Below are 25,717 nucleotides of genomic sequence, written 5' to 3'. Positions count from 1 at the left end.
ATATACGATATTGATGATATGGCTGAGTAACTCCTGTGACAGCCCTTGGCCATTGCAGTTGGTTTTACAAGTTAAATTAAACTTAATATTTTGCATCTGAGATTTTATGTCACTATACTGCAAAGGTGAACGTGATTTCACCAAGTACAACATGTTCTTGGATCGACATCTTTGTTGGTCCTGGAACAACATTCCAGTCGACCAGTCAGTTTGAGGGACAAGTTTACAGTTTATGTCAAGTTTAGGCTTAAAACCAGGGTTAGGTGCTTCTGCATCGATGCTGTTCATCATTTTCCTCTGATTTTAGGGATAAGTAGGGTTAGGTTTAGGGGTGGGGATAGGGTTAGAACTAAATTTTTACACAGGAATGTTATTCCAGGATCAACAAAATAGTTTGATCCAGGAACATGTCTGTCTTGACATTTTATTTTGTGTTTTATGCATTATTTTATTATATTTTATTTAGACATTCACTGTATATAACTTGGGTCCCTTCTTCAATGTACAGTATCTATCTTTGTGGTCATTTAGTGGTCCAACAGGCAAATATTGCAATCATCTAATTTCCTACAGCACACCCCTCTTGTTCAGGTATAAGCCAAAGGCCGAAATGCAATACTTATGGTTTGGCGATTTTCCCAAATCTCTATGTAATCTTATATATGAGCAAAGTGATGTTTGCAACATCACTAAATTAAATAACATAATACCTTATTTTGGATTACACAGCTGTTTCCTTCACCAGGAATCACAGGAGTTTGCTGAGGAGTTACTCCTAGCAATCGGGCAGAAACTTTTCCTATAATCAACCAGTTGCAATAATCCTAAAAGCCTTGAGTTCCTTAGTAACAGAGAGAGGGATTGAGATTGAAAGGAAGTGAGAGGGAAGGAAGGCATCCTCCCTCAAGGAGTTACTGTCAGTCAGAAAGAACGAATGAGTCGTGGCTGATCAAAGCCTCCATTAGCAGCAGACAGACTCTCCTCATGCTGCTCAACAACCCTACAAGCAATTAAGATATCATGAACATCTCTGGTGGCCCAAAGTCATCTGAAAATCCACTTCAGGGCAGAACTGAGAAAGAGAGAGCGTGGGAGAGATAGAGGGCAGAGTTCGGACACGAGCAGACACTACAAATTAAGATTTACAAGCTACCGCTGCACTCTGAAACTTTAGCTTTAATTGCTGGCACACAGCGTGGCTTCTCTCACCATCTCTTTCTCAATCTTTCTTTCTTATATATGAAGGGTAAATGCCCTTGTTTTGACATACATTCTATCTTCATTGCCCCTGTAACTTACATAGCTGACAGGAAATGGTGACATTTTCTATAACCCACCCAATTCCGTGGAAACACATGTTCTGTCAAGTGTATCATCAAAACACAGGCTGCTTATCTGTCCTTTAGCCTCATTTTTCATATATGTTGTGACAGGTGAGGAAGATGTGAAGAAAGTACACATCACACTGACATTCTGCTGTCCTTTTTCAAAGAATCTGCTGTCAGAGTGTGGGTTTCAATGTAGCGCAAATGATATCTGGCACCTACCGATGTTGTTTGGTCCTGTTTGCAGCTTAACAATCGCCCACGTAGAAAGAAAGATACTGACGTGACGTGTGACATTAACAACCAGTTCTTATTCGTCGTTCAGGGACAGGTTAATCTGAAAAACAGCATGGAAAAATAAATTTAAATATATTTGATCAAAAATACAGTAAAAATAGTAATATTGTGAAATATCATTACAATTTAAAATAACTGTGCATCACTACCCCAGTCTTAGTGTTACAAGATCCTTCAGAAATCATTATGCTGATGATTTGCTGCTTAAGAAACATTTCCTATTATTATCAGTGTTGAAAACAGTTGTTCTGCTTAATATGTTTGTGAAAACATTTAGTAACATTAAAGTCTTTACTGCACATTAACGCCAATTTAATGCATCCTTGTGAATACAAGTATTTCTTTAAAAAAACTTGCTATGCTAAATGAACATGCAACGTGATGTGGTCATGTGACAACAATATGCTATTATATCGTTTATATGTTATTCACAGTGCATTGTGATATATACAACATGTACAGTATTATGCCATATTTAGTTAATAGCTCATATTTCCGAATATACTTTTGTTTATCGACTCTTCCTGTAGGCTGCATACGTAAGATGGCGAATGTTGATTTAGTTTAAATATTGAATGACACCCAAAAGGTGTTCAGTCAATGTATCAACATTAAGTTGAGACATTTTTTTTCTTCTAATCTTTCAGGAGTAAGGAGTGAACCCCACCCCTCTGATTCAGATGGCAGACGGTCGGCAGCCCGAGGACAGCGGCCCCCAGTGGTCATCTCCGGGAGCCCAGGGCTCATCCTCCCCAGGTGGGCATGGAGAGAACGGCTTCTCTTCCTCCTACAGGGCTTGCCAGCCTGGTGGTGGCCACACTGGTTCTGCTGCCTCCTACGCCAAAGAGAACGGCTTCAACGGAGATCTCGCCTCTGGACATGCTGTGACTGCTGGTGAGAGCCAGATAATGCTAAAATCATAGATGCCAATTCACATTAGATTTTTTTATTTTTTTACACTAAAAATGAGCTGAAAGCCGTTCAAGATTTCCTTTCCAAGTTTTTATATTGTCATATGGTAGAGGTCAAGTAGTCTTGGCTAGCCACGGTCTTGGCCAGCATCTGGTCTTTATTGCAGTTTATTCTGACCGAAAACTGCCCTCTTAGACAGGAAGAGGCCGTAAGACTGTGTTCTGTGTGTGTGTGTGTGTGTGTGTGTGTGTATATATATATATATATATATATATATATATATATATATAACAGTAGTATTCAGGTACAGAAATTTAATAATTACATGTAAAATAACACTATAGTGTTCACTGCATAAAATAAATATAGATTAATCTTTGTTGTGTAGTTTGATTTACATTAGCAGGTATTTATAGGCTGCCTTCACTTTAAAACCTAATGCATGGATCCGGCAACCGATTTCTTTCGCAGCTGTTTACGTTCACTAATAACTGACTGATAGAATACTTGCCAAAAAGTGTATTTTGACATCAACTATAATCCGTTGCACCCATCTATATCTATATCTATATCTATATCTATATCTATATCTATATCTCTATATATCTCTCTCTCTCTCTCTCTCTCTCTATATATATATATATATATATATATATATATATATATATATATATATATATATATATATATATATATATATATATACACTGAATAGTTATTTCATGTGACACTGAAGAGCCAGCAATTTTCATTTTTGTGTGTTGTATGCATGGATCAGATGAGGTGTGCCCCAGACCCAGAGGTCAAGAGGACAAAAGTAAAAGCAAAACTGCATCCCATTATTATTTTTGCATGAGGGAGGGCTCATAAAGTTCCTATAGCTAGAGCCTCAAAATAACTGAAATGTTATAATAGATACTGTAGTTCAGCAGCCAAACTACATATTACCCACAGACGATTTATCTTAATATTTATTAAAAAATACCACAAACTCTCTGCATTACATCATGCATGACAGCTATAAACGCAAGTGAAAGGAATGGCATAATTAACCAAGAGTGAACAATTACGTCTGGTTTTTCCCATTGCAATGACAGACTAGGGTTAATAACAGTCTGTGTTGCCATTTTAAAAGTCATGGTATGTTGTACATTTGTGCTTGTATCTCCAAAGCAGTTTAATCTTGTTTTTAGAGACCAGAGAGTATAGATGTCTCTAGCATGAGGATTTAAGTTAGCCAGAGCTTTTCTGTCTGGGTATTTATGAGGCCTCAGGGGTGTATGAGGAAGAAAATGAGGTGGCGCTTCTCTCATGTCAGCACAAAAAATGTAAAAGGAAAGATTGCAGGGATGCTGAACAAAGGTCTGACAGAGTAAATTGCAAAGGAGCAGCTGCCATGGCAACACTCTAATAGTGAGAGCTGCTGCTGTGAACTCTGCTCGGGGGGAGGGAGTGGTGCTGTTAATTACCCCTGTAATGATGGATCATAACTGCCTATTACATTCAAACAAACAATACCAGCACTCCTGTACATATGTAAGAGTATACATGCACGCACAGGCACAAGAACATATGCAGCATTACAGGCATTTAACGGAAAATCTCACAACAAGTTTCTTATTTAACCCCAAAATCGATTCGAAAAAATGGTAACACTTTACAATAAGGTTCATTAGTAAAATATTAGTTAATGTATTATTAACTAACATCAACTAACCATGAGCAAAACATTTGTTACTGTATTTACAAATCTTTGTTAATGGTAGTTTGTTCATGTTAGCTCACAGTGCATTAACTAATGTTAACAAGATTTTAATAATGTATAAGTAAATTTTGAAATTAACAAAGATTAATAAATGCTGTATAAGTGCAGTTCATTATTAGCTCGTTAACTAATGTAGTTAAAGGGTTAGCTCACCTAAAAATGAAAATAATGTCGTTTATTACTCACCCTCATGTCGTTCTCCACCACTAAAACCTTCGTTCATCTTCGGAACACAAATTAAGATATTTTTGATGAAATCCGATGGCTCAGTGAGGCCTGCATAGACAGCAATGGTACTTCCTCGCTCAAAACCCATAAAGACATATTTACTAAAACATACATACTAAAAACATATTTAAATCAGTTCATGTGAGTACAGTGGTTCTATTTTAATATTATAAAGTGATGAGAATATTTTTTTGTACACCAAAAAACAAAACAAAATAATGACTTTTTAACAATATCTAGTGATGGCCGATTTCAAAACACTACTTCATGAAGCTTCGGAGCTTTACGAATCAAATCAGTGGTTCGGAGCGCCACAGTCACGTGATTTCAGCAGTTTGGTGATTTAATAAGCGATCCAAATCACTAATTCGACTCAAAAGATTCATAACCGATGCAAACTTCATAACTCCGAAGCGGTGTTTTAAAAAAAGATTTCAATAATAAGTTATTGATTTTTATGTCATATGGATTGCACTGATGTTAGAATTTATACTGGGTGGGAAGGGTTGAGCAGAGGCATTCTGGACAGGGCCAGACAGGGCTAAGAACTGACACATCAGCAGAAATGTTGATATGGAAATGTGTAGATGAAGAGTAAAGAGTTAGATGGACAGATGAAGAGACCGATGCATAACAGGTCATTCTAAGCGTGTCTCTTCTGCACTCACTGAGAGAAATGCTCTGACATCTGCATGCATCTCAATCACACGACAGCTCACCTAAAACTTTTCATACATGTTTATTATGCATTGTGCATATGTGTTTATACTGTATATTGTTATTTTTAGGTTTTCATGACTATTATCCCCTATCCCTGAACCATAGCAATAAATAATCTATTCTGTTCTACTTTGCCTCACCATAACTGGATTGACTAAGTTTCTGATAATCAAATAGACGTCATTAAAATGTGCAGTCATATTTTGATGTGTTTGTTTGCGTGATGTCACAAGTTTGCAGAACGAGTCATTTTTGTTCATTTTAGACTCTTTCATCTTAAAAGATCAAGGAAAGCTTTTACGAATATTGTTAGGAATCCATTTATTTTATGTTCACTTTTTCCAGATGCTGCTCTTTTTATATACAGTTTACTATATGTCACCGCTGATAGTTGTGTCCAGTATGTGTCAAATGTTATTCTTAGCAGTTTTATGTGTTTATGAAATCCCCCTGCTTTCCAGTAATCTCTCTCATCTGTATAAATCATCACAGTTCCCTTGTCACCTCCATAAATACTTAATACAGCATAAAGCCGGGCGGAAAGCATCACCGCACCGATCCCTGACAGTGAGTGATGGATATGGACTTCCCATCTCTAATGCTAACGATCCTTCAGCCAGGGTTGTGAGTTAACATCGCTCATGCGTTTCTCATTAACAAACCTGCCGTTATAAATCACTGTGCGTGAGCCAAGAAAAACAGCTTGTTTCTTTTGCTTGCGTCTATGTGTTTAATTAATAATCCAGGTTGTGTTTTCATATTTTAGTTTGCTATCGACGTGAGCAGAACTGGTCGATTCTAAAGAGAGGGTCTGATGATGATGTGTCTCTGTGGAGAGAAAGACCTTCCCTGAAAATAGTTTCTTTGCCTCTTTGGCTGTGTGATAGTGAGATTTTTGAGCCAAGGGGCATTGGCAAGGCCAACACGTACAAGGGCCCTTCAGACACACAAGAGGCGCTAGACCGAGAGACTGACAGCGCGACATATGACATTGCTTTGCATAAAGAACGGGACACTTGAAAAGCAGAGAGAGAGAGAGAGAGAGAGAGAGAGAGAGAGATTGCTTGCTGAGGCAGCTGCTGGCTTGAATTATAGGGGCTGTACTGAAAAGTGTGCCGTCCTGGAACGATGCACAGGATGGGCAGAACAACATAAAGACCACTCTATTTAAGCCTACTTGTTGGCATATTTTTTATATTATGGTATATGTTCATTTCTTTCATTCATTCATTCATTCATTCATTCATTCATTCATTCATTCATTCATTCATTCATTCATTCATTCATTCATTCATTCATTTATGTATGATATGGAACTTTGGTGCATATCTTGTCTAGTATTTTGTAGTATAGTCTTGAATTATACCTTGAATCTTGTGGCATATTAAGGGAAGGTTTACATTAGTTAATTCATAACTTCATTAATAATTGTATCATCAATTTTGCTTATATTTGTGGAAAATATTTTTGGTAACACTTTAGTATGGGGAACACATATTCACTATCAACTATGACTTTCCCTCAATAAACTCCTAATTTACTGCTTATTAATAGTTAGTAAGGTAGTTGTTGTAATGTTTATGTTTAGGTATGGGGTAGGTTTACAGGATTTTGAATATGGCATGCAGAAAAAGGCATTAATATGTGCTTTATAAGTACTAATGAACATCCCATATGCAGGCTAATAAGCAATTAAAAGTGATATTTTACCATATTTTCATTTCATTTCAGTTCTATTCTATTCTATTTATCTCTTAGATCACTGGAATTAGTAACACTTTACATTAAGATTTGATTTGTTAACCATTGACAAACAATACTTTTACTGCTTTAATTAAGTAATTAATCAATATTAATTAATGTTAATGTCCACATATGCTATAACATATTTATAATATTCAGTTGAACAAACATGATTCAACAATAAACAGTAGTATAATGATGCAAATAAAAATGAACCTAGATGAATAAATGCCCAAAAGAAAGTTGTTCATTGTTAGTTCATGATACATGATTAATTAACTAATTAAACCTTACCTTAAAGTGTTAAGCTGGGATATTTTACAATCCACCAGCTATCTGAACTCAGTTTGAGATCCACTGATGTAGAGAAACCATGAGATAGCAGCACAGATGCAGAGAGTCAGTAATATGGCTGTGTCACTCACACACCGAGGGCGGCAAAACCCACAGCCTTGGCATGCTGGGAGACCATTCAGATTGGGCCCAGGCTGTGTGTTGCTGTGGCAACAGCTCTGCTCTTTGGCGGGGGAGTCCTGGCATGGAGTACCAGCCATCCCCCTCCTTCTCCCGGCTTGCTTTTGGCAGCAGACACGACTAAGAGTGCACAGGGAAGCATTTGCCTCCAGACAGCCAGATAACCGGCACTGCACTATTTGGTAAGAGCTTTGATTTTTCTAATGGGTTGGTTAGAGGTTCTCTCTAGGTTTAAGTGGCATCCCTGCCCTAGAATAACAGGTTGTAAGCATAGTTGCACTTGTGGAGTAGTGCAGATTGTGTGTATTTATTGCATGTTTGCTGAAAGTGCCTGCAAATAGATTTGAATTTGATTCCTGCCACCTGTCTAAGGGGGAAATGTGACTGTCCATGTGAATAACAGATATGTACAATGCAATATTCTTCATCTTCTTAGGTGTGCAGCTTTGTTTGTGTTACTTTTTGGGGTATTTGCTTATTGAGGTTGCTGATGTCTCAGGGATGTGAGCTATTGTTTGCTGGAGGCAAACCCATCTGATCAGCAATCCGAGCACATCTCTCGCAGACGGGTGTGGACAGGCGCAAGGGGGGGAGAGGAGGATGCTGGGTAGACACACCAGCACATCTGTCAGACACAAAGACTGTGATAGACTGGCCATGTTTGCCCTGAAAGTGTATCTATAGTGACACTGCTTTAAAGACATGGTCTAACTATGATGTAGGTGGCTGAGGAGAGAGAGAGAGCGAGCTGTATACTGAAAAATAAAGTGTGAAAAGATCACAGACAATATAGTTCTATCTGTTTTGTCAGGGACAAGCATGACACCAGAGAGAGCTAAATATATGAATCAGTCTCTGGTCATGTTCATATTCTCTGCCCTCATGTTGAGTCATGCAGTAATTGGCTGTGAAGACCAGCTAATGTAATTTGTTATGTTATATTCATTATTACATAGTAAACATCTTTTTCCCAAGATATTATGCAATTTGTTACATTTTCAGCTGCTTTATTTATAGATAGAAAACCACTTGAGTGACGGATATTTCACTGAAAAATTCTGCCATCATGCACTCACCCTGAAGATGTTGTACCAAACCTGCAAAAACCTTTTTCTACAAAGCATAAAAGTTGAAATTTGGTCACACTTTAGATTAAGGTCAAATTATCAATATTAACTAACTATTAACTTTGACTTTTGCCTCAAACTTCTAATTACTGCTTATTAATATTTAGTAAGGTAGTTGTTAAATTTAGGTATGGGGTAGGATTAAGGGATGTAGAATGGTCATGCAGAATAAGGCATTAATATGTGCTTTATAAGTACTATTATAAAACGGTTAGTTCCTGTCCTTGATTTTGATTGGTCAATTGCTGTGTTTTATTCACGATAACAGCTTCACCCAACGGTTCTGTGTATCTCTACACAACACCCTTAGCAACTGCTCTTAGCAACATAAACTGTTTGTTCTCAATTGATATTGTTCATTGAAGCTTACTATATTATGTAAAAGAGTGTTGTGAGAAAGAGATTGAGTGAGCGAGTTTATTACCTGCATTCAGATTTAGTATTTTCCTTCATAATACAAATCTGTTTAAATGTCCGATGTTTCATCTTGTCCTTTTAACATTTAAGGAGTTTTCCCGTGACTGACAGCGCTAGTTAAAGCATTTGTCAACTGCACCTTGTTCCATGTTTACAACAATTCAGTTTTTTCAATGTAAAAGTCTTCTCTACTGACTGATACACTCATAAATTCTTTGCCGCCATCTAATGGTGTGAAAATGTAACTTCTGTTGCTGTTCACGGTCAGGGACTATTTTTTCTGGTGGAAGGAAGGCTTTTAGAAAAAGTTTACTTCATGAAAGTTGCATTGATACATATTTCTGGCTTTAATATTTGTATTGTGTGGTAACCGTTTTATAAAAGCAATACGGTACTCGAGGCTTATTCATGATACAGCACAGCCTCTCGTACATTATTGCTTACATAAACAGCCAATGTCAACTTACAGGTGCTGGTCATATAATTAGAATATCGTGAAAAAGTTATTTTTTTTATTGTAAATTATTTTAAAAAATGAAACTTTCATTTATACTAGATTCCCTACATGTAAAGTAAAACATTTCAAAAGTTTTTTCTTTTTAATTTGTCGATTAGAGCCTACAGCTAATGAAAGTCCAAAATCCAGTATCTCAAAATATTAGAATATTTACATTTGTGTTTCATTAAATGACCATCCCTACAGTATAAATTCCGGGTATCTCTTGTTCTTTGAAACCACACTAATGGGGAAGACTGCTGACTTGGCAATGGTCCAGGAGACAATCATTGACACCCTCCACAAAGAGATTAAGTCACAGATGGTCATTACTGAATGTAGTGGCTGTTTACAGAGTGATGTATCAAAGCATTTTAAAGGCAAGGTTGACTGGAAGGAAGAAATTGGGTAGGCGAAGGTGCACAAGCAACAGGGATGACCACAAGCTTGAGAATACTGTCAAGTAAAGCCGACTGAGACACTTGGGAGAGCTTCACAATGAGTCAAATGAAGCTGGAGTCAGCGCATCAAGAGTCACCACACTCAGACATCTTCAGGAAAAGGACTACCAAGCCACTTCTGAAACAGAAACAACATCAGAAGCATCTTACCTGGGCTAAGGAGAAAAAGAACTGGACAGTGAACAGTGGTTGAAAGTCCTCTTTTCAGATAAAAGTAAATTTTGCATTTCATGTTGAAATCATGGTCCCAGAGTCTGAAGGAAGACTGGAGAGGCACAGAATCCAAGCTGCTTGAAGTCTAGTGGGAAGTTTCTGAAGTTAGTAATGATTTGGGGGGCCATGACATCTGCTGATGTTGGTCCATTGTGTTTTATCAAGTGCAAAGTCAATGCAGCCATCTTCCAGGAGATTTTGGAGCACTTTATGCTTCCATCTGCTGACAAGCTTTATGGAGATGCTGATTTCCTTTTTCCAGCAGGACTTTAGCACCTGCCCACAGTGCAAAAACCACTTCCAAGTGGTTTGCTGACCATGATATTACTGTGCTTTATTGGCCAGCCAACATGCCTGACCTGAATCTATGGGATATTTTTAAGAAAAAGATGAGAAACAGTCGATCCAACAATATAAAGATGATCTGAAGGCTCAATAGTGCCTCAGCAGTGCCACAGGCTGATCATTTCCATGCCACACTTCACTGATGCTGTAATTTATGCTAGGAGCAAGTCATTTGCTGTAATATGTGCTGCCGACCAAGTATTGAGTGTACAAATGAACATACTTTAAAGAACTTGAACTTTTCTGTTTTGAAAATCCATGTTTTGATTGATCTTAGGAAATATTCTTATATTTTGAGATACTGGATTTCGGACTTTCATGAGCTGTACGCTCTAATCATCAAAATTAAAAAAACATGTAGGGAATCTAGAATATATGAAAGTTTCATTTTTAAAAATAATTTACAATAAAAAAATGAACTTTTTCATGATATTCTAATTATATGACCAGCACCTGTAGTTAATAATGAGAATTTGACCCTAAAGTAAAGTGTTACTTGAAATAAATGAATTTTCATGTAAGTCCTTTCCATACAACGAAAATTCAAAGTGGCCATGAATACCATGCTCCAGAAATGGCCATTTAATGGCCACAATAAAGTAATCCAAATGACTAATAGTTCCTATAGTCCATGTCTTTTTGTAGTCATATGATGGTTTTGTTCAATTTAAACAATTTAAATTTACTAAAGTAGTCAATCAGCTATTATTGCAGCAGTCAAATCTCATTCTCATTGTACTGTGTAGAAAAGAGCTGTATTACAAATTCTGAGTTGGATCTTTTTAACAAATCGGGTTGATCCAGTGCATAACACATGAATGATTCATTTATGAAGTTCAACTCTCTGCTCAATGAAAGTGTAGATATTCAGTGAATAATGACTTATATTTTGATCTGTTCATTATTTAAAGTCAAGTCAAATTTATTAGGTAGCACTTTTCACAATACACATGTATGTTTAAAATCAGCTTTACAGAAAATCATGATTTTCCTGTTTGCATAATGTTCATTACTTGTCTTATAATTTTCATCCTTTTAAACCTTAAACCAAGGACATTATTCAGAAGTTCACCTCTTGTGGGAAAAAACAACAACATATATGTTTGGAACATCATGAGTACGACTAAAGGACTGAATTTTAATTATCGAATGAATTATTTACTGTGACTCTCCTCTAGAGAAGCTGGTCTCAATCTGACCGCGGGTTTATGGCGTATCACAAACCCAAGTCTGCGTGGGTGAATATCATTTTAATGGCATCTGAACAAAACTCCTTTCTCTTATTGTGCGTGCGTGTATGTGTGTCTGTGAGTGGGAGGGCGGAAGCTGGGCCTGTAAGGTGGGCGGAAATTGTGCCTGAAAAGTGCACAAGAAACAAAAGCAATGCTGACTCCCATCATGCAGTCTGTTTGCACTGGAGAGAGAGTAGGAGTAGCAAATGGTCCTTAATCACTTCGCATCTCTTCAGAAAGCTTTGACGTAAGCCCTGCTGCAATGTTTTTCTGCGTCATTGCTAATGTGTCGGCCTTGTGTCTGAGCACATGTTAGCTGATCACTGCAGCATCAACTTCGATTAAATAGAAATCGCCTTGTGCTTGCATGTTAAATGATTAATATTGTGAATACAGTAAAGATTCATGGCTGTTTACAACATTATGCTGAGTTTGTCATCGCACTAGATGTGCTTTTGGGACACGTTTAAACTCATACTCCTACACAGTGCCTACACAGTTGATTTGTAGGTACTGTGTTTGGCAGTGATCAGCTATGGGTGGACATTACAACACTAACTAGATCCGTCTTGAGGTTGAAATCACTAGTGATGCCACTGAAATGTATCTCTTCATCTCTGATGTGTTTGTAAGAATTCAGCAAGTGTGCTAGTGTCTTAAAGCGCAGAGGGATACTTTTAATAGTGCTGTTTAAAGCAGAGTCTATCCCTGGATGCGTGTTGCCAGCCAATCCGTGGGCTGTATTCCGCCCGCTGCTTAATCGGTTGCAGTCTCTTCTTATAGCTCCCCAATCTGCTGTTACCATGACAATTTACTCTCTCAAAGTGCTGCCAATTTTGTTGCCATTTTGAGCTTTTTCCTTTTCCTTTTTTTGAATATTTTCCTTAGCTTTAGGCCATCTGAGTTAGAGGTTTAAATTAATATTGTCTGAAAGGAGAGAGATAAGACTGAATTACACATCGGAAGTTCTTTTTATTTGGTGTGAAATTGTGTTTAAGCAATTTTAGAAAAGAATAGTTCTTTAGACTGACTCAGTCTTTAATAACGTACAGTTATGCCTTAAGTTTGTCTTTCTGCTGTTAATTGGATATTTCATTTGTATTTTCTAACACTGTTTCCTAACCAAAGTGACAAGTGATAAAAAGCGATCTCTTTTAAAATTGAGTTCTTGTCTTAACAAGCTGTGATGAGTGACGTGGCGTTTTATCGGCCACTTGGTTTCTATCAGCTACCATTCAAAACTTTGGAGTCAGTAATTTAAAAAAAGAAAAGAAAAAGAAATTAATGCTTTTATTCAGCAAGAGTGCATTAAATTGGTCAAAAGTGACAGTAAAAGACATTTAATATTACAAAAGATTTCTGTTTCAAATAAATGCTTTTCTAGTAATCAAAGAATCCTGAAAAATCTTTCACAGTTTCTACAAAAATATTAAATATTAATATAGAACAGTGATAATAATAAGACATTTCCTGCGCACCAAATCAGCATATTAGAATTATTTACGAAGGATCATGTGACACTGAAGACTGCAATAATGCATAAGAAACCTAACATTTTTAAAAAATCATACAGACCACAAACTTTTGAATGGGAGTAGACATCAAAAGTCATTGTGCTCTGTGTTTGTTTACAGGTCTAAGATTTACCTTATTAAGCCATTTAAAACAATATTAATATTTGTTATTAACGGCAATAAAGTTGTGGGCTGCCGTATGTGAACATTGTTGTCTTATAGTGTGCTCACAATATAAAACAATCTTATTCTCTTTGGCTCATTCTGTTTTGTTTAGTTTTGGTTTCCTTCGTTTCTGATTATGTCCTTGTTGGTTCCTATGGTTACATATTATCTGCACCTGTCTGTCATTATGTTCGCCTTGTTTTTATATTCCCTGTTATGTTTAGTCCCTGGTTGGTTCTTGATTCAGTTTGCATGGTTGATGATTTATTTCCTGAGGATTGTGACTTAAGTCTGTTCTTCCTGATACCCTTCTTCATCGTGTGATTGCTACAACCACTACATGTGACAGTTGTAGCCCTTTGTGAGGACTGCTAGGATTTATTGAGTTAAAGGAGTGAAAAAATCCTGTCTGGATCAATTTAGAAAGTATGTGTGAATATTTGCCCGTGTACATGCTCATGGGGGCATGTGTTGATGCATGTGTGTATGTGTATGTGTCGCACAGAACAAGTGTCGGCGCGGATCGTGCAAGAGGTTACGGCCGAAGCGGTAGCGGTACTGAAGGGAGAGCAGGAGCTGCATCCGGATACTGCCGTCAGGCTGCCATCAGGTAGGCCTGCAGGAGAGCATCCTGGGATACTGGAGGTTGGCCACACTCAGGTCTGCTCTTAAAGGACTTTATTGCGTTGGTGAGACATGGAAAAAAATGGAACGCAATGGGAAAAGTAAGGGTTTTTTTGGTTCCTTCTCGAAGGCGCTTCTTAGAAGGCTGTGTACAGACAATGGTCACTCTGAGGAAGTAATTTTGCCATTTATGAGTCTTTGTGATTTATCTTGAATGCTGAGGTAATTTATTGAAGATCTTACATATAAGATCAACAGAAAATATTCCTTTATATTCCTTGGAATAGTTCACCTTTTATGAAAACTGTTAGATTTTGTCATTCCAAATTTATATAACTTTCTTTCTTCCATTTGAACATAAAAGGTAAAATCCGAATAATGAATGGTTTGATCATTTACATACACTACTTTTCAAAATGTTGGCGTCAGTAAGTTTTTTTTTTTTTTAAAGAAATTAATACTTTATTCAGCAAGGATGAATTAAATTGATCAAAAGTGACAGTAAAGACATTTTTAATGTTATAAAAGATTCTTTTGAACTTTCTATTCATCAATGAATCCTGAAAAAAAAAAAAAATGTATCACAGTTTCCACAAAAATATTAAGCAGCACAGCTTTTTCAAGACTGATAATAGTAAGAAATGTTTCTTGAGCGCCAAATATTAAAATTATTTCTGAAGGATCATGTGATACTTAAGACTGGAGTAATGACTGCTGAAAATACTTTTTGAGATAGAAAAGAGTTATTTTAAATTGTAATAATACAATACAATATTACAGTTTTTACTAAATTTTAACTTTGGAATGGTAGTGTACTTTTACAATTAATGGGAACTGGTGTTCCCATTCAAGCTTAAAGGATACAAAAGCACCATAAACAAGTTATTACACAATTACAAGTTTTCAGAAACCATACAATAGCTATGTAATTAACCAAGATATAAGTCATTAACCACTGTCAGTGAGTTGAACTTGAAAAATGGTTCAGTTGGATTCATTAATGAATCATTCAAACCAGTTTTGTGAACTATAAGCTGATTTATTAAAAAATCAAGTCTTCAGGAATCAGACATCACTACTTGTCTAGATTTTCAGATAATTTTCATTTTCAGGTGAACTGTTCCTTTAAATGTTTACATATTTTCATGATTGTCAAACACAACATGGAGAGGCAGTACTCAAATAAGTTTAATTAATGATTTTATTTTCACTTTCCTATTTCTGTGGTACTGTATGTGATAATCCTTGTCGTTGTGTCTGTTTGTTCCTCATACTGTGTGTACACTGATCAAAGCTGTGGAAAGCATCACCAGGGCACTTTCTTTTCCTTCATAATGGCATATCTGCCCTGACAGCTGGCCTGTCCCAGCTCCTTTTTGCTTGGTTTCTCTACCCATCCGCCCCTGGCTATCTCTCTCTCTCTCTGTGTGTGTGTGTGTGTGTGTGAGTACCAACACAGGGCAGTGTGAGGGTGAGCCCTCTCTGTTTTCAGTAGCTTTTAGGATCATTGTAAAAATGGTGGACATTTTTTTTCCTGGTTTCTGTGGTCGTGCTGCATGTCTTTTGTGATGTGGTTTTATCTGAGCTTTCTTGGTTTCGAAAGTTCATTCTTGAGTGTGTGTTGCTACTGTTACATCAGTTTCAGTGTTTTGACAGAGACTTTATGAGGACAATGCAGTATGATGGTGACATTAAAGGTTGCGAATGTATGTAAACTCATTGTTGTAACTTAAAGTTGTTGTTCGATACGTATGTGAGTAAGGAAGAACTGCATGTGATAATGTGTATTTATTCACTTCTCTAGTAAGCCGATATAGTAAAAATTTATTACTTAGATCATTTAGGTTTGATAATTTGCGGTCATCATTTTTTCTTTTTTCTTTTTTTTTTCTATTACAAATGCAGTCCAAATCTTCAGATGCTTCATTGTCAGACTTCAAAAGAAAATGGGAAAAAAATTATAAAATCTATAGCTTCAAGTTTCTACTTGCTGTGCTGGAATTAGTCAGCAAAATTAGATCATTTCTGCACTAACATGCTTGATGTTGAGTCGGTCTGTCAGAAGAGCTCAAAGGATTAGTGACAAAGCAAAGCATTCGGCATACCAATCCTGAGCACAGACTTCCCCCTTCTCAGCATATCCTTAGAAACTCACACACGCACATACACACGACCCTGCTTTTATATCTTTGGGGGTACAATTTACAATCAAATATATTATTGTTAAACCCTTTGCTCCTTGTTGTCACGTTATAAGCTAATATAAGCTAATTACATTTTTATCCCTTCATGGCTCTATTTTTCCTTGTTAAAACATACCCACTGGGTTTCACAGGGTTTATTTTTTTTGATTGGACATTTAAAGAAATGTTGCATCCTTAAGATTAAAAATGTCACACCAGAGCTGGCTTGCATTTCCTGATCTTGTTCCCTCCCTGTATTTTGTATCCATTGTATCGTTTCTTGTCGCTCTTTACTATTTATCATTAAAAGGCAATAAATAAATAAATGTTATGTGAAAATTCTTAATTTTGTAGGCTCCGTTCCAAAACCTAGTGAGTTGCATTTCTGCTGTACCTATACTACAATTCAAAAGTTTGTGGTCAATAAGATTTTAAAAAATTTTCGAAAGAAGTTTTATTATATATATTTTATTATATGTTTTAATATATTATAAAATATAATTTATTCCTGTGATGGAAAAGTGGAATTTCAAGCATCATTACTCCAGTCTTCAGTGTCACATGATCCTTCAGAAATCATTCTAATATGCTGATTTGATGCTCAAGAAAGATTTATAATTATTATCAATGTTGAAAGCAGTTGTGCTACCTAGTATTTTTGTGGACACCATGATACATTTAGCATTTATTTAAAATAAAATATTTTGTAACATTATAAATGTCTTTTACTGTAACTTTTGATCAATTTAATGCATACTTGCTGTATTAAAGTACTAATTTCTTTGCAAAAGGATTGGAAAAGCATGTGACTAATCTGGAATGCCCGGGAGTCTTGACTCACAATTTGATTTTTATAGAGTTATACTCTAGTAAGCATAAAAATACATGGAACTTATGCATATTGGGTAAAATGTAACTTTTTAATGAAATAAAACAATTTTTCCATGCTTCTCAGTATTATTATCCTATAGGCAGGTTACTAGATTTTGGAACAGAGCCAAAATGGGACGCCCAAACCATAATTGTTTTGATCCGATCTTGAACATTGTCTTGATCTCTTCTTTTGTTATTTACAGTGGAGGACTCTGCAAACCTGCCGCCTTCACCTCCTCCGTCCCCAGCAGCAGAACATTTTGGGCCTTTGGATCAAGGTAGGGTCATGCTTCATGTGTGTATGGAGAGAGGTGAGGTGAGAAACACAATGAAAGAACTTGAACACTTTTTTTTCCCATGAGTATTCTAGTCACCCTCTGACCCTGGCTTGAATGAGGGTGTTCTATTTGGGGACGCCTGCTAGTCCCACCCCTTCCAGACTGATTTCAACCCTCTCACAGTGCCCTACAGATGCCCACGCTCCGCTGATATGTGGAGCTGGTCCAAAGATTGATGGAGTTGTGTTTGCAGGAACAACTTTGCCTCCTTTGTTGACATCATTCAAGTCGATCTCCTCTTCCTCATCCAGCATCTTCAGCTCTTAAACATGGCCTCATCTTCATAATTGCTAACTCCGGGAGTTTATCTTGATCAAAACCCCACACCAAAGTGACCCTACCCCTTTCTAGTCTTCCTAACCAATCAAACCCAACCCCTCCTTACACCCCGCCGAACCATGGATCTTGACTCTGCCCTGCATGAAAGCCTTAAACCTTGAACTGAATGCTGCACTGTCTCACCTGCAGCTGATGTTTCCAGGCTGTTGCTGAAACCATGTGGCATTCAGATTGCCTGCTCATCCTCTCTCCAAAGCCTCCCTTTAGAGATCTGTTGATTGCTCCAAACCTCTCTCAGTTCCTCTGTGCGTCCCTGTCTTTGGATTTGCATGTTGTATTGTAGGTGCTGTCGATGTTTTGGGCTTGTGCTCGTTCGTCGTTTTGACTGTGTCTGTCTCTACTGCCTGTGGTAGGTCAATGCCATGCTCAGATCGCTCTCTGAAGCTACTGAATTAAATATTAATGTCATTAACACAATCACTAACAACCTTAAGGAGAAGCTACGCCAAATGCAGTCATTAAGCAGATACTTAAAGTTAACATGAAATCAAAATTGACTCTCTAGCGCTTGTTCCTTTTATTATTGTGTGCAAATCATCGGTGCACTTTATTCTAAATAATTAAATTATTACTTTCTATGATATATTCTCATCATCAGTTATTGCCTAATATTACTGATGTTTTATATAATTTATAGGTTTGGGTCCATATTGGATACTTAATGGCTGTAACTGAATATTTATTTGTGCATGCTCATTTCCACCTATTTTTACATTATGCTTTTTTGTCATTTAAAAAAAGTTAAAATTAAAGTCACTTACAATTTTGATCACAACACAAGTACAATTAAAGAATCTTTTATGGAGTTATGTATATCCAAGATTGTTTAATCTTTTTTCTTAAGGTTGGATTTGATTAATTTTATTGTGCTGTGAAGCTGATAAACCTAAATACAACAACATTCAATTTATTTATTTATTTTTTAAATATTTAAAATCTATACTATTTATTTTATTTCTTGTGTGTTGTATTATATATTTATGCAATATATTATAGAATTTTAATGTCATCCATTTATTGGTTATTGGCTAAAAGATAAAATAATTATCGACTTATTCAATTTGAATATCTAGGCATACCTAATATTAAAGGGTTAGTTCACCCAAAAATGAAAATTATGTCATAAATGACTCTCCCTCAGGTCGTTCCAAACCCGTAAGACCTTCGTTCATCTTCGGAACACAGTTTAAGATGTTTTAGATTTAGTCCGAGAGCTTTCTGTCCCTCCATTGAAAATATATGTACGGTAGACTATCCATGTCCAGAAAGGTAATAAAAACATCATCAAAGTAGTCCATGTGACATCAGTGGGTTAGTTAGAAGTTTTTGAAGCATCGAAAATACATTTTGGTCCAAAATAACAAAAACTACGACTTTATTCAGCATTGTATTCTCTTCTGGGTCTTTTGTCAATTCGCGTTCACGACTCTTCTTCCTCTTTCCTGTTTTACGGCGGTTGGCATCCAGCTTATTGGTGCATTACCGCCCCCTTCTGCTCCGGAGTGTGGTTCACGACTCCTTAGTGACGCTGCTAACGTAAGACGCTGCTGACATGTTATCTAGTGCACCAGAGCTTCGTTTACAGTCTGAGGGAGACGCACGCTGTATTCAAGCTATTCTACATTGTTTGTATTTTGGTATTGCCAAAATTTTTAAATGGTGCGTAAGTGTGCATGTCGCGGATGTCCTAATCGCCAAAAACAACCACGGTGACGTAAACGTGCATTACTAACGCTGACAGATGAAAGGATTCAATGGAATCAGTTCAATGGAATCAATTCAATGGAAAGGATTCCGGAAGAGAATACAATGCTGAATAAAGTCGTAGTTTTTGTTATTTTGGACCAAAATGTATTTTCGACACTTCAAAAACTTCTAACTAACCCACTGATGTCACATGGACTACTTTGATGATGTTTTTATTACCTTTCTGGACATGGACAGTACACCGTACATACATTTTTAATGGAGGGACAGAAAGCTCTCTGACTAAATCTAAAATATCTTAAACTATCTTAAACACACTTACGGGTTTGGAACGACATGAGGGTGAGTCATTAATGACATAATTTTTCATTTTTGGGTGAAATAACCCTTTAACCAATCACTTGTTGACCCTTTACCAAGCCTTTTTTATATACTAATGTTTCACATTACAAAAATAAAAATGGGTTGTAAATGGCGTTTCATGTTGACTTTAAGCAGACTCTAAAGAATGAAACCGTTTCATCATCTTTAGACTTTCCTCAGTTTAGACAAACCTATAAAACGTCATCCGAGATGTTCAGGCTCTGGTTATGGCATATAGCACCACTACGGTCACACTTTGTGTTTCTCGACACTGTGTGTGTGTGTGTGTGTGTGTGTGTGTGTCTTTCTGTTTTCTGTACACATTACACATACTCCTTTCTTGTTTTATTTCTCACTTTTTTTTTTAGCTTTTCCCTTTTCCTTTATTTTCTCTCTCTCTCTCTTTCTCTTTCTTGATCTGCCTTCCTTTTACTTTCTCTCTTTCACTTGTTCCTTTTTCCTTCCTTACTTGCTACACCTTTTCTAGCTTCCTTTCTTTTCCTCTCTGTCTCTTTGTCTGTCTCTTTGTCCAGATTTCCCTGCAGTTCTTTTCCTTGTGTCTATTTGTAGATGTAGGGGATGAGGAGGAAGCAGGTCCTCTCCGCCGCTTCCAAAATTCTCGCGAGAGGTGCAAGTTCCTCGCCCCCTCCATCTCAGTGTCTGTGCCTGAGGATGACCCCTACCACTCTGACGAGGAATACTATGAGCACCCTTTATTCAGCCCAGAGTGGACGCGCTCTGGCTCTCGCCCCCCAGGGCAGGCCGCCGCGTTTAGACAGATCGAAGGTGAACCTTCGCATGGTTCCTCTCTGCCTTTCTCTCCTCCCCTCTTCCTCCTTTCTTCTCTCTTTCCTACCACTTCTTTCATCAGCTCCGCATCAACACCCCTCTCTCTTTTGCTTTCGCTCTCTCTCTCTGGTCCGCCTCTTCCTGTCTTTTGTCTCCGTTGTGTCGTGCTCACCCTGACCGAAGCGTGTCTTCTGGGGGTGGTATCTGTTTTTGTACCTTGTTCATTGCAAGTCATTTGGATTTTGTGCAACTTTTGTGCCATGCAGTAAAAATGCACGAGCGCCTGTGTTTTTAGGCAAAACCCCTGCTGTTATGTAGTCCTCAGTTAAAGGAGGAGAATCACTGACTCTGAAAATGAAATCCAAATGACTTGCAGCATCAGCAGGACATTTGTGCATGCTGTGCACATTTTCTCCTTTGCCTGTTTGCCGTCGTCTTGTCTCCGCATCTGTCCGCCCGTATGTTAGCCTGTCTGTCCATTTGTATTTTTGATTGTCCCTCATCAGGCCCAAAAACGTACCCATGCGTCTCAACAGGCCCCTCACATTTCTCCAACCTGCTGATGTACACATGCTGTAGATCACAGGATGACTTTCAGCTCTTCACATGGTGGCCCACACACACAATCATCTCTGACCTTATTGCCTCAGTGAAGAAGGATTAATCGCTTTCAGCGCCAAAATGACTCACTGTGGGTTGTTTACAATTTAACTAGGTTTGGGAATCAAGAACTTAGAGAATACTGCAGCTAAATGTTTTTCAGCTGTTTTTAATGGTTTCTAAACAGCTACATTGCTTCGTTTTAGCTAAGCTGTGAGCTTGCAATCTGAATCAAATGTGATGAGAAAAACTGTGTGCAAAATAACACAAGACAATAAACTGATAACACAAACTCTATTGCAACCAGTGCAGTCCAGTTCACCAATGCGTGACTCTTAAGCCCTGTTCACACCGTCAGGGACTTTTTCGCTGCATTTCGCTAGTCTCTGTACTGTGAAATTGCTTGTGGGCATTCCTAGTGCTGTCGCTCTATGCCATTGGTAGACTGCATGTCTGATCATATCTATAGAAAATGCAAACTCAAATGATATATAAAACTAAGAAATCATTCTAATTTATAGGAATTAGGCTTAAAAGAATTAAAAGTAACATTCTGCTGTTGTGACCGAAAAGCTCAGTGCATTAAAGGTACAATTTGTGATATTTTTTTCCGCTAGAGGTCGCTAGAAGCCTATTCTAAACAAAGGAGTAGTTTGATGACGTAAAGTTTTAGAGCGGAAACTTGGGACAAGTGGTCTCCATCTCAACGGACGTTGCAAAAGAATAGGGATTGGAGTCTGGAAGAACTCATGTTCGTGGATGCGATTATTAACGTTAACTGTAGTATGAAGCAGAGCAGGACCGAGTGTTGCGGGAGCTGAATGAGGCCGCTGGAGCGATTGATCAACACACACCTCACGAGCAGCGGGACTTTTATTATGACACAGTCGCCGGCGCTGCTTCCGCTTTTCCGGTCATGAGTTTACGGGAGCTGTCCTTGTCGACAGAACCAGCGGCAGATGGTAAACAGTAATTATGTTCCATAAATAAGTAACACAATCCACCATAAAACGTGCAAGAAGTAAATAAAGAACTGCTTGAAGCAAGCTAGTGGTTTGCTGGACGCTAGACACTACTTCCGCATTTGTCCACGGCACTGTTGTCATGTGGTTTCTACGTCAGTAAAGGCGGTAACAAAGGTAACTGACGTCATTGACAGGCGACTGCACTGCCCCGTGTCACTGTTTAGAATGGGAATTTTCTCATGATTTACAAGTAGTTGAAAACATTAGAGATATTGTTTGTAATCAGCTGGACAAAATATATAACAAAAGCCTAGTGGTTTTTGGATATTTTACTGCAAAAATTTTACATATTGTACCTTTAATTAAGACTGCCGACTGCTTCTTTTCCACGCATCATTTTATTATATGTGGTTTCAGTCAAATCATATAAAACAGTAAAATCGCTCCGGAATTATGTCCGGTCTGTCTTGCCTGCACTAGAGACGGTGCCGTGAGCTCCAGAGAACCTTCATTCCTATTGGTTGTTGATCGCAAAATTTGCTTCTGATTTGCATAAAGTTGAAATTTCTGAACTTTAGTCACGTGTCTCCCGTCGCTTGACACGCCTACATTCTGTCGCCAACGGTCACCGTCGCTTGTGTCGCCGGAAGTCGCCAGCGCTCCATTGAAATTAATGGGATCATGTTGCTGGCTGTGTGAACGGGGCTTTACACTGTAAACTAGTGATGGGACGGTTGATACCGGGGCTCCGATGCAGTTCTCAAAGCACTATTGTATCACACACTGTACCGATGCTTGTATCGAAATGACAATACCACGTGATTGATGACGTTTGAAGCTTCGAACGTCATGCAGTATCGGAAAGTCGGGACAGCTGGTTTGAAAAAATTGGCGCTTCACCTGATGCATAAAGGAAAATGCATTTAATGTTTTATTGCTGGGGTGTCAGAGACCCCCGACCAGAACATAAAGGTTAAACAGCTCACCCAAATTATTTCAACTACTCAAGTCAATTATGATCACATTATTGTATATTTTATATTATTGATCAATATGTGAATCCATTGATCAGGCTAACACATGACACGAGTTGTGGTCTCATTGTCACAAATTAATTTAGATGAGATTACATCAGATTAGATAGAACTGATTCAAGACAAGAGTGATTCATGTCACAGACTTCCGAAGCTTTGGTCACGTGCTTTTTCAAACCGTAGATCTGCTCCGCGATGATTTAGATATGGTGGAGAAAACAAGTCTGACCACCAGATGTCGCTAATGCGCACTGTGTTAAAAGCTTCGAGTAATGAACCATTTTTCGCACTATTTGATGAAAGCCTCAAACGCTTCAGAAAGTCTCGGTTTCCCATCACTACTGTAAACCCAAACAGTGTACCTACAGTAACTTATAATGGAAAGTACCTTTTACTTAAAATGTGCCAGTATTTTTGAGTTCATTAAACATCTGTCAGAAATTTAAGTTAACACTAAATATTTTTTTGCGTTTTTACAATTCCACTAAAGTTTAGAGTTTAGGGAACTTGAAAAAATAGATTCAATCATAATCAAATATTTTAATGTCAAACATCTGCCCTCTAGTGGTGTTTTTTTTACCAAAATGTGACGTCATCGCTGAACGTGCACTCCCTCCACACAGATACCCAGACATTCGCAGGGCAGTTGGATTTGACAGCAGGTTAATTCAAGTCCAAATACATGCATTTTTATTTCAATAGCTACAAAAATATGCTGTATTCAGCTGTTTATAATAATGTTGCAGACTTGTCTAATTCTAATTCTTGTCTAGTTCACAAAACTGATATATTTTAAGTAAACTGAACTGTTTCATTGTTTTGAGTTTTATGAACATATTTCGTTTAATTTAGACAAACTTAAAGCAGAACTAAGTAACTTTTTTACCTTCATAAATAGTTTTCTAAGTCCTTACGATTGTAGTCGTTGTAGTCCAGAGCTGCGCTTGGAGTATTTACGACAGTGTGATTCACTGTAGGGGGAGCTTCGCAAATCTTATTGAGTTCAGCTTTAAGTTTAACTGAAACTGGGCTGGGAATTCTGTTTCCCAAATGCCTATGGCACTCGAAAGGGAGAGTGAATGCCAATATTAAGTGTTATATAATGTTTGTTGTGCAAAATATAGTAGTGATTAAAGTTAAATTTTGTTATGCTAATTTAGAAGGTTTTCTGTTAATGTTGGTTTTTGGAGAGTTACCATCATGGTGACAAGTAGTGCATGCTGCTTGGTTTGAGAGCAAGCATTTTAAATGCTTTATATTGTAAGTGCTGTACCATGTTATTGTTAACAAGTTAATAAATTAGCAAGTTAGCATTTTTTGAATTAACTTGTTATAGCTAGCTAATTTTATGCTAATAAAAATGTTTACATTGGGGTTACATGATAATTTTAAGCTAAATGCATGTGTACTCAAACATTTCAAGTTAAGAACAATTAATATTTATGAGCAGATCTGCTTACTTAAACTTTGAATTTCTAAAATTAAACATTTTGAGGCAACTTATTGCCTCAATTTTTTTTATTTTGCCAACTTATTCAGGTTTACAGTGTACTTAGAACTTTGAGTTGCATTAAATTAAGATTAAAAAAACAAAAAATATATATATTTTGATTTAAATTAATGTTTATTTGTAATTTACAGTTATTAAAAAATAGCTATGCTTACTTATTATATTTAAGTTTGCAAACTTAAGAAAATAGAGGCAATCAGTTGCCTCAAATTTTTTGAGTAAGTATAATTTGTCTGGGTTTACAGTGTACAAAGCAAATAATTTTAATGAATTGGTCAAAAGTTCATATCCAATTTGAAATGAACTCAACTGTTAATGAGTAATGCATAATTATTGTTTGTGATATTTGTCTCATATGACAATGTGCAGTTAAAGCAGTGTTGTTTTAGTATTATGTATAGTATTTATGAGAGCTGAGTCTACTTCAACGTGTTCTGATAACTTTATATAACTGTCTTAATTTATTTTCATAATTTTCTCTTGTGGCGCATACATAGTGAAAAAAGTGAGAAGAGAAGTATTTTGTGTTAAACAAGTTGTTTGTAAATGAGGAGCTAATCTAACATCTTTTCACATCACAGTGCCTTAGTTATACGGCGATGTGCTATGAAATTATTGCGGGGCGAATTAATCGTAATATTAATATTAAAAGTAGCCTAATTATAATAATAATCATTCAGATTATCGCATTTAGATCATCGCCCCCTCCCAAGCCCCCCCTTGACGCCGGGCCTGGTACCGTTGCTTCCTCAAAAGTACTAAAATAATGCATTAACTGGATCATTAAGTGCAATTAGAATCATTAAATCCCTTAGAACTTTCGGCATTTGACATTGAGTTTGCTGCCAATTTGTCCTCCTCTCCCTTTTTCTCTCTCTTTCCTATACGCTCTTTTTTTTTTCTCTCCTTCCACTGCAGTATCCTGCTGAGATATGACCTGGTGTGGTCTGCGTCGCCA

The 25,717-nt window shown here is 37.2% G+C and overlaps 1 protein-coding gene across 1 annotated transcript in view; it reads left to right on the top strand.

Annotated features, from left to right (window-relative positions):
• The window catches only part of map2 (microtubule-associated protein 2), a 130,201-nt gene that overhangs the window by 78,436 nt on the left and 26,048 nt on the right, over nucleotides 1-25,717 (top strand). Inside the window, exons 4-7 of the mRNA XM_067408733.1 lie at nucleotides 2,270-2,516; nucleotides 13,940-14,044; nucleotides 17,318-17,392; nucleotides 20,432-20,647. Of these exons, the coding sequence (XP_067264834.1) occupies nucleotides 2,303-2,516; nucleotides 13,940-14,044; nucleotides 17,318-17,392; nucleotides 20,432-20,647 (610 nt within the window). The 5' untranslated portion in view covers nucleotides 2,270-2,302. The remainder of the gene's footprint in view (nucleotides 1-2,269; nucleotides 2,517-13,939; nucleotides 14,045-17,317; nucleotides 17,393-20,431; nucleotides 20,648-25,717) is intronic.

This window comes from Chanodichthys erythropterus, chromosome 14 (assembly GCF_024489055.1).
Source record: "Chanodichthys erythropterus isolate Z2021 chromosome 14, ASM2448905v1, whole genome shotgun sequence".
Classification (NCBI taxonomy): domain Eukaryota; kingdom Metazoa; phylum Chordata; class Actinopteri; order Cypriniformes; family Xenocyprididae; genus Chanodichthys; species Chanodichthys erythropterus.
Note: the sequence above shows the minus strand (reverse complement) of the source record. Positions and strands in the feature narration are given on the sequence as shown.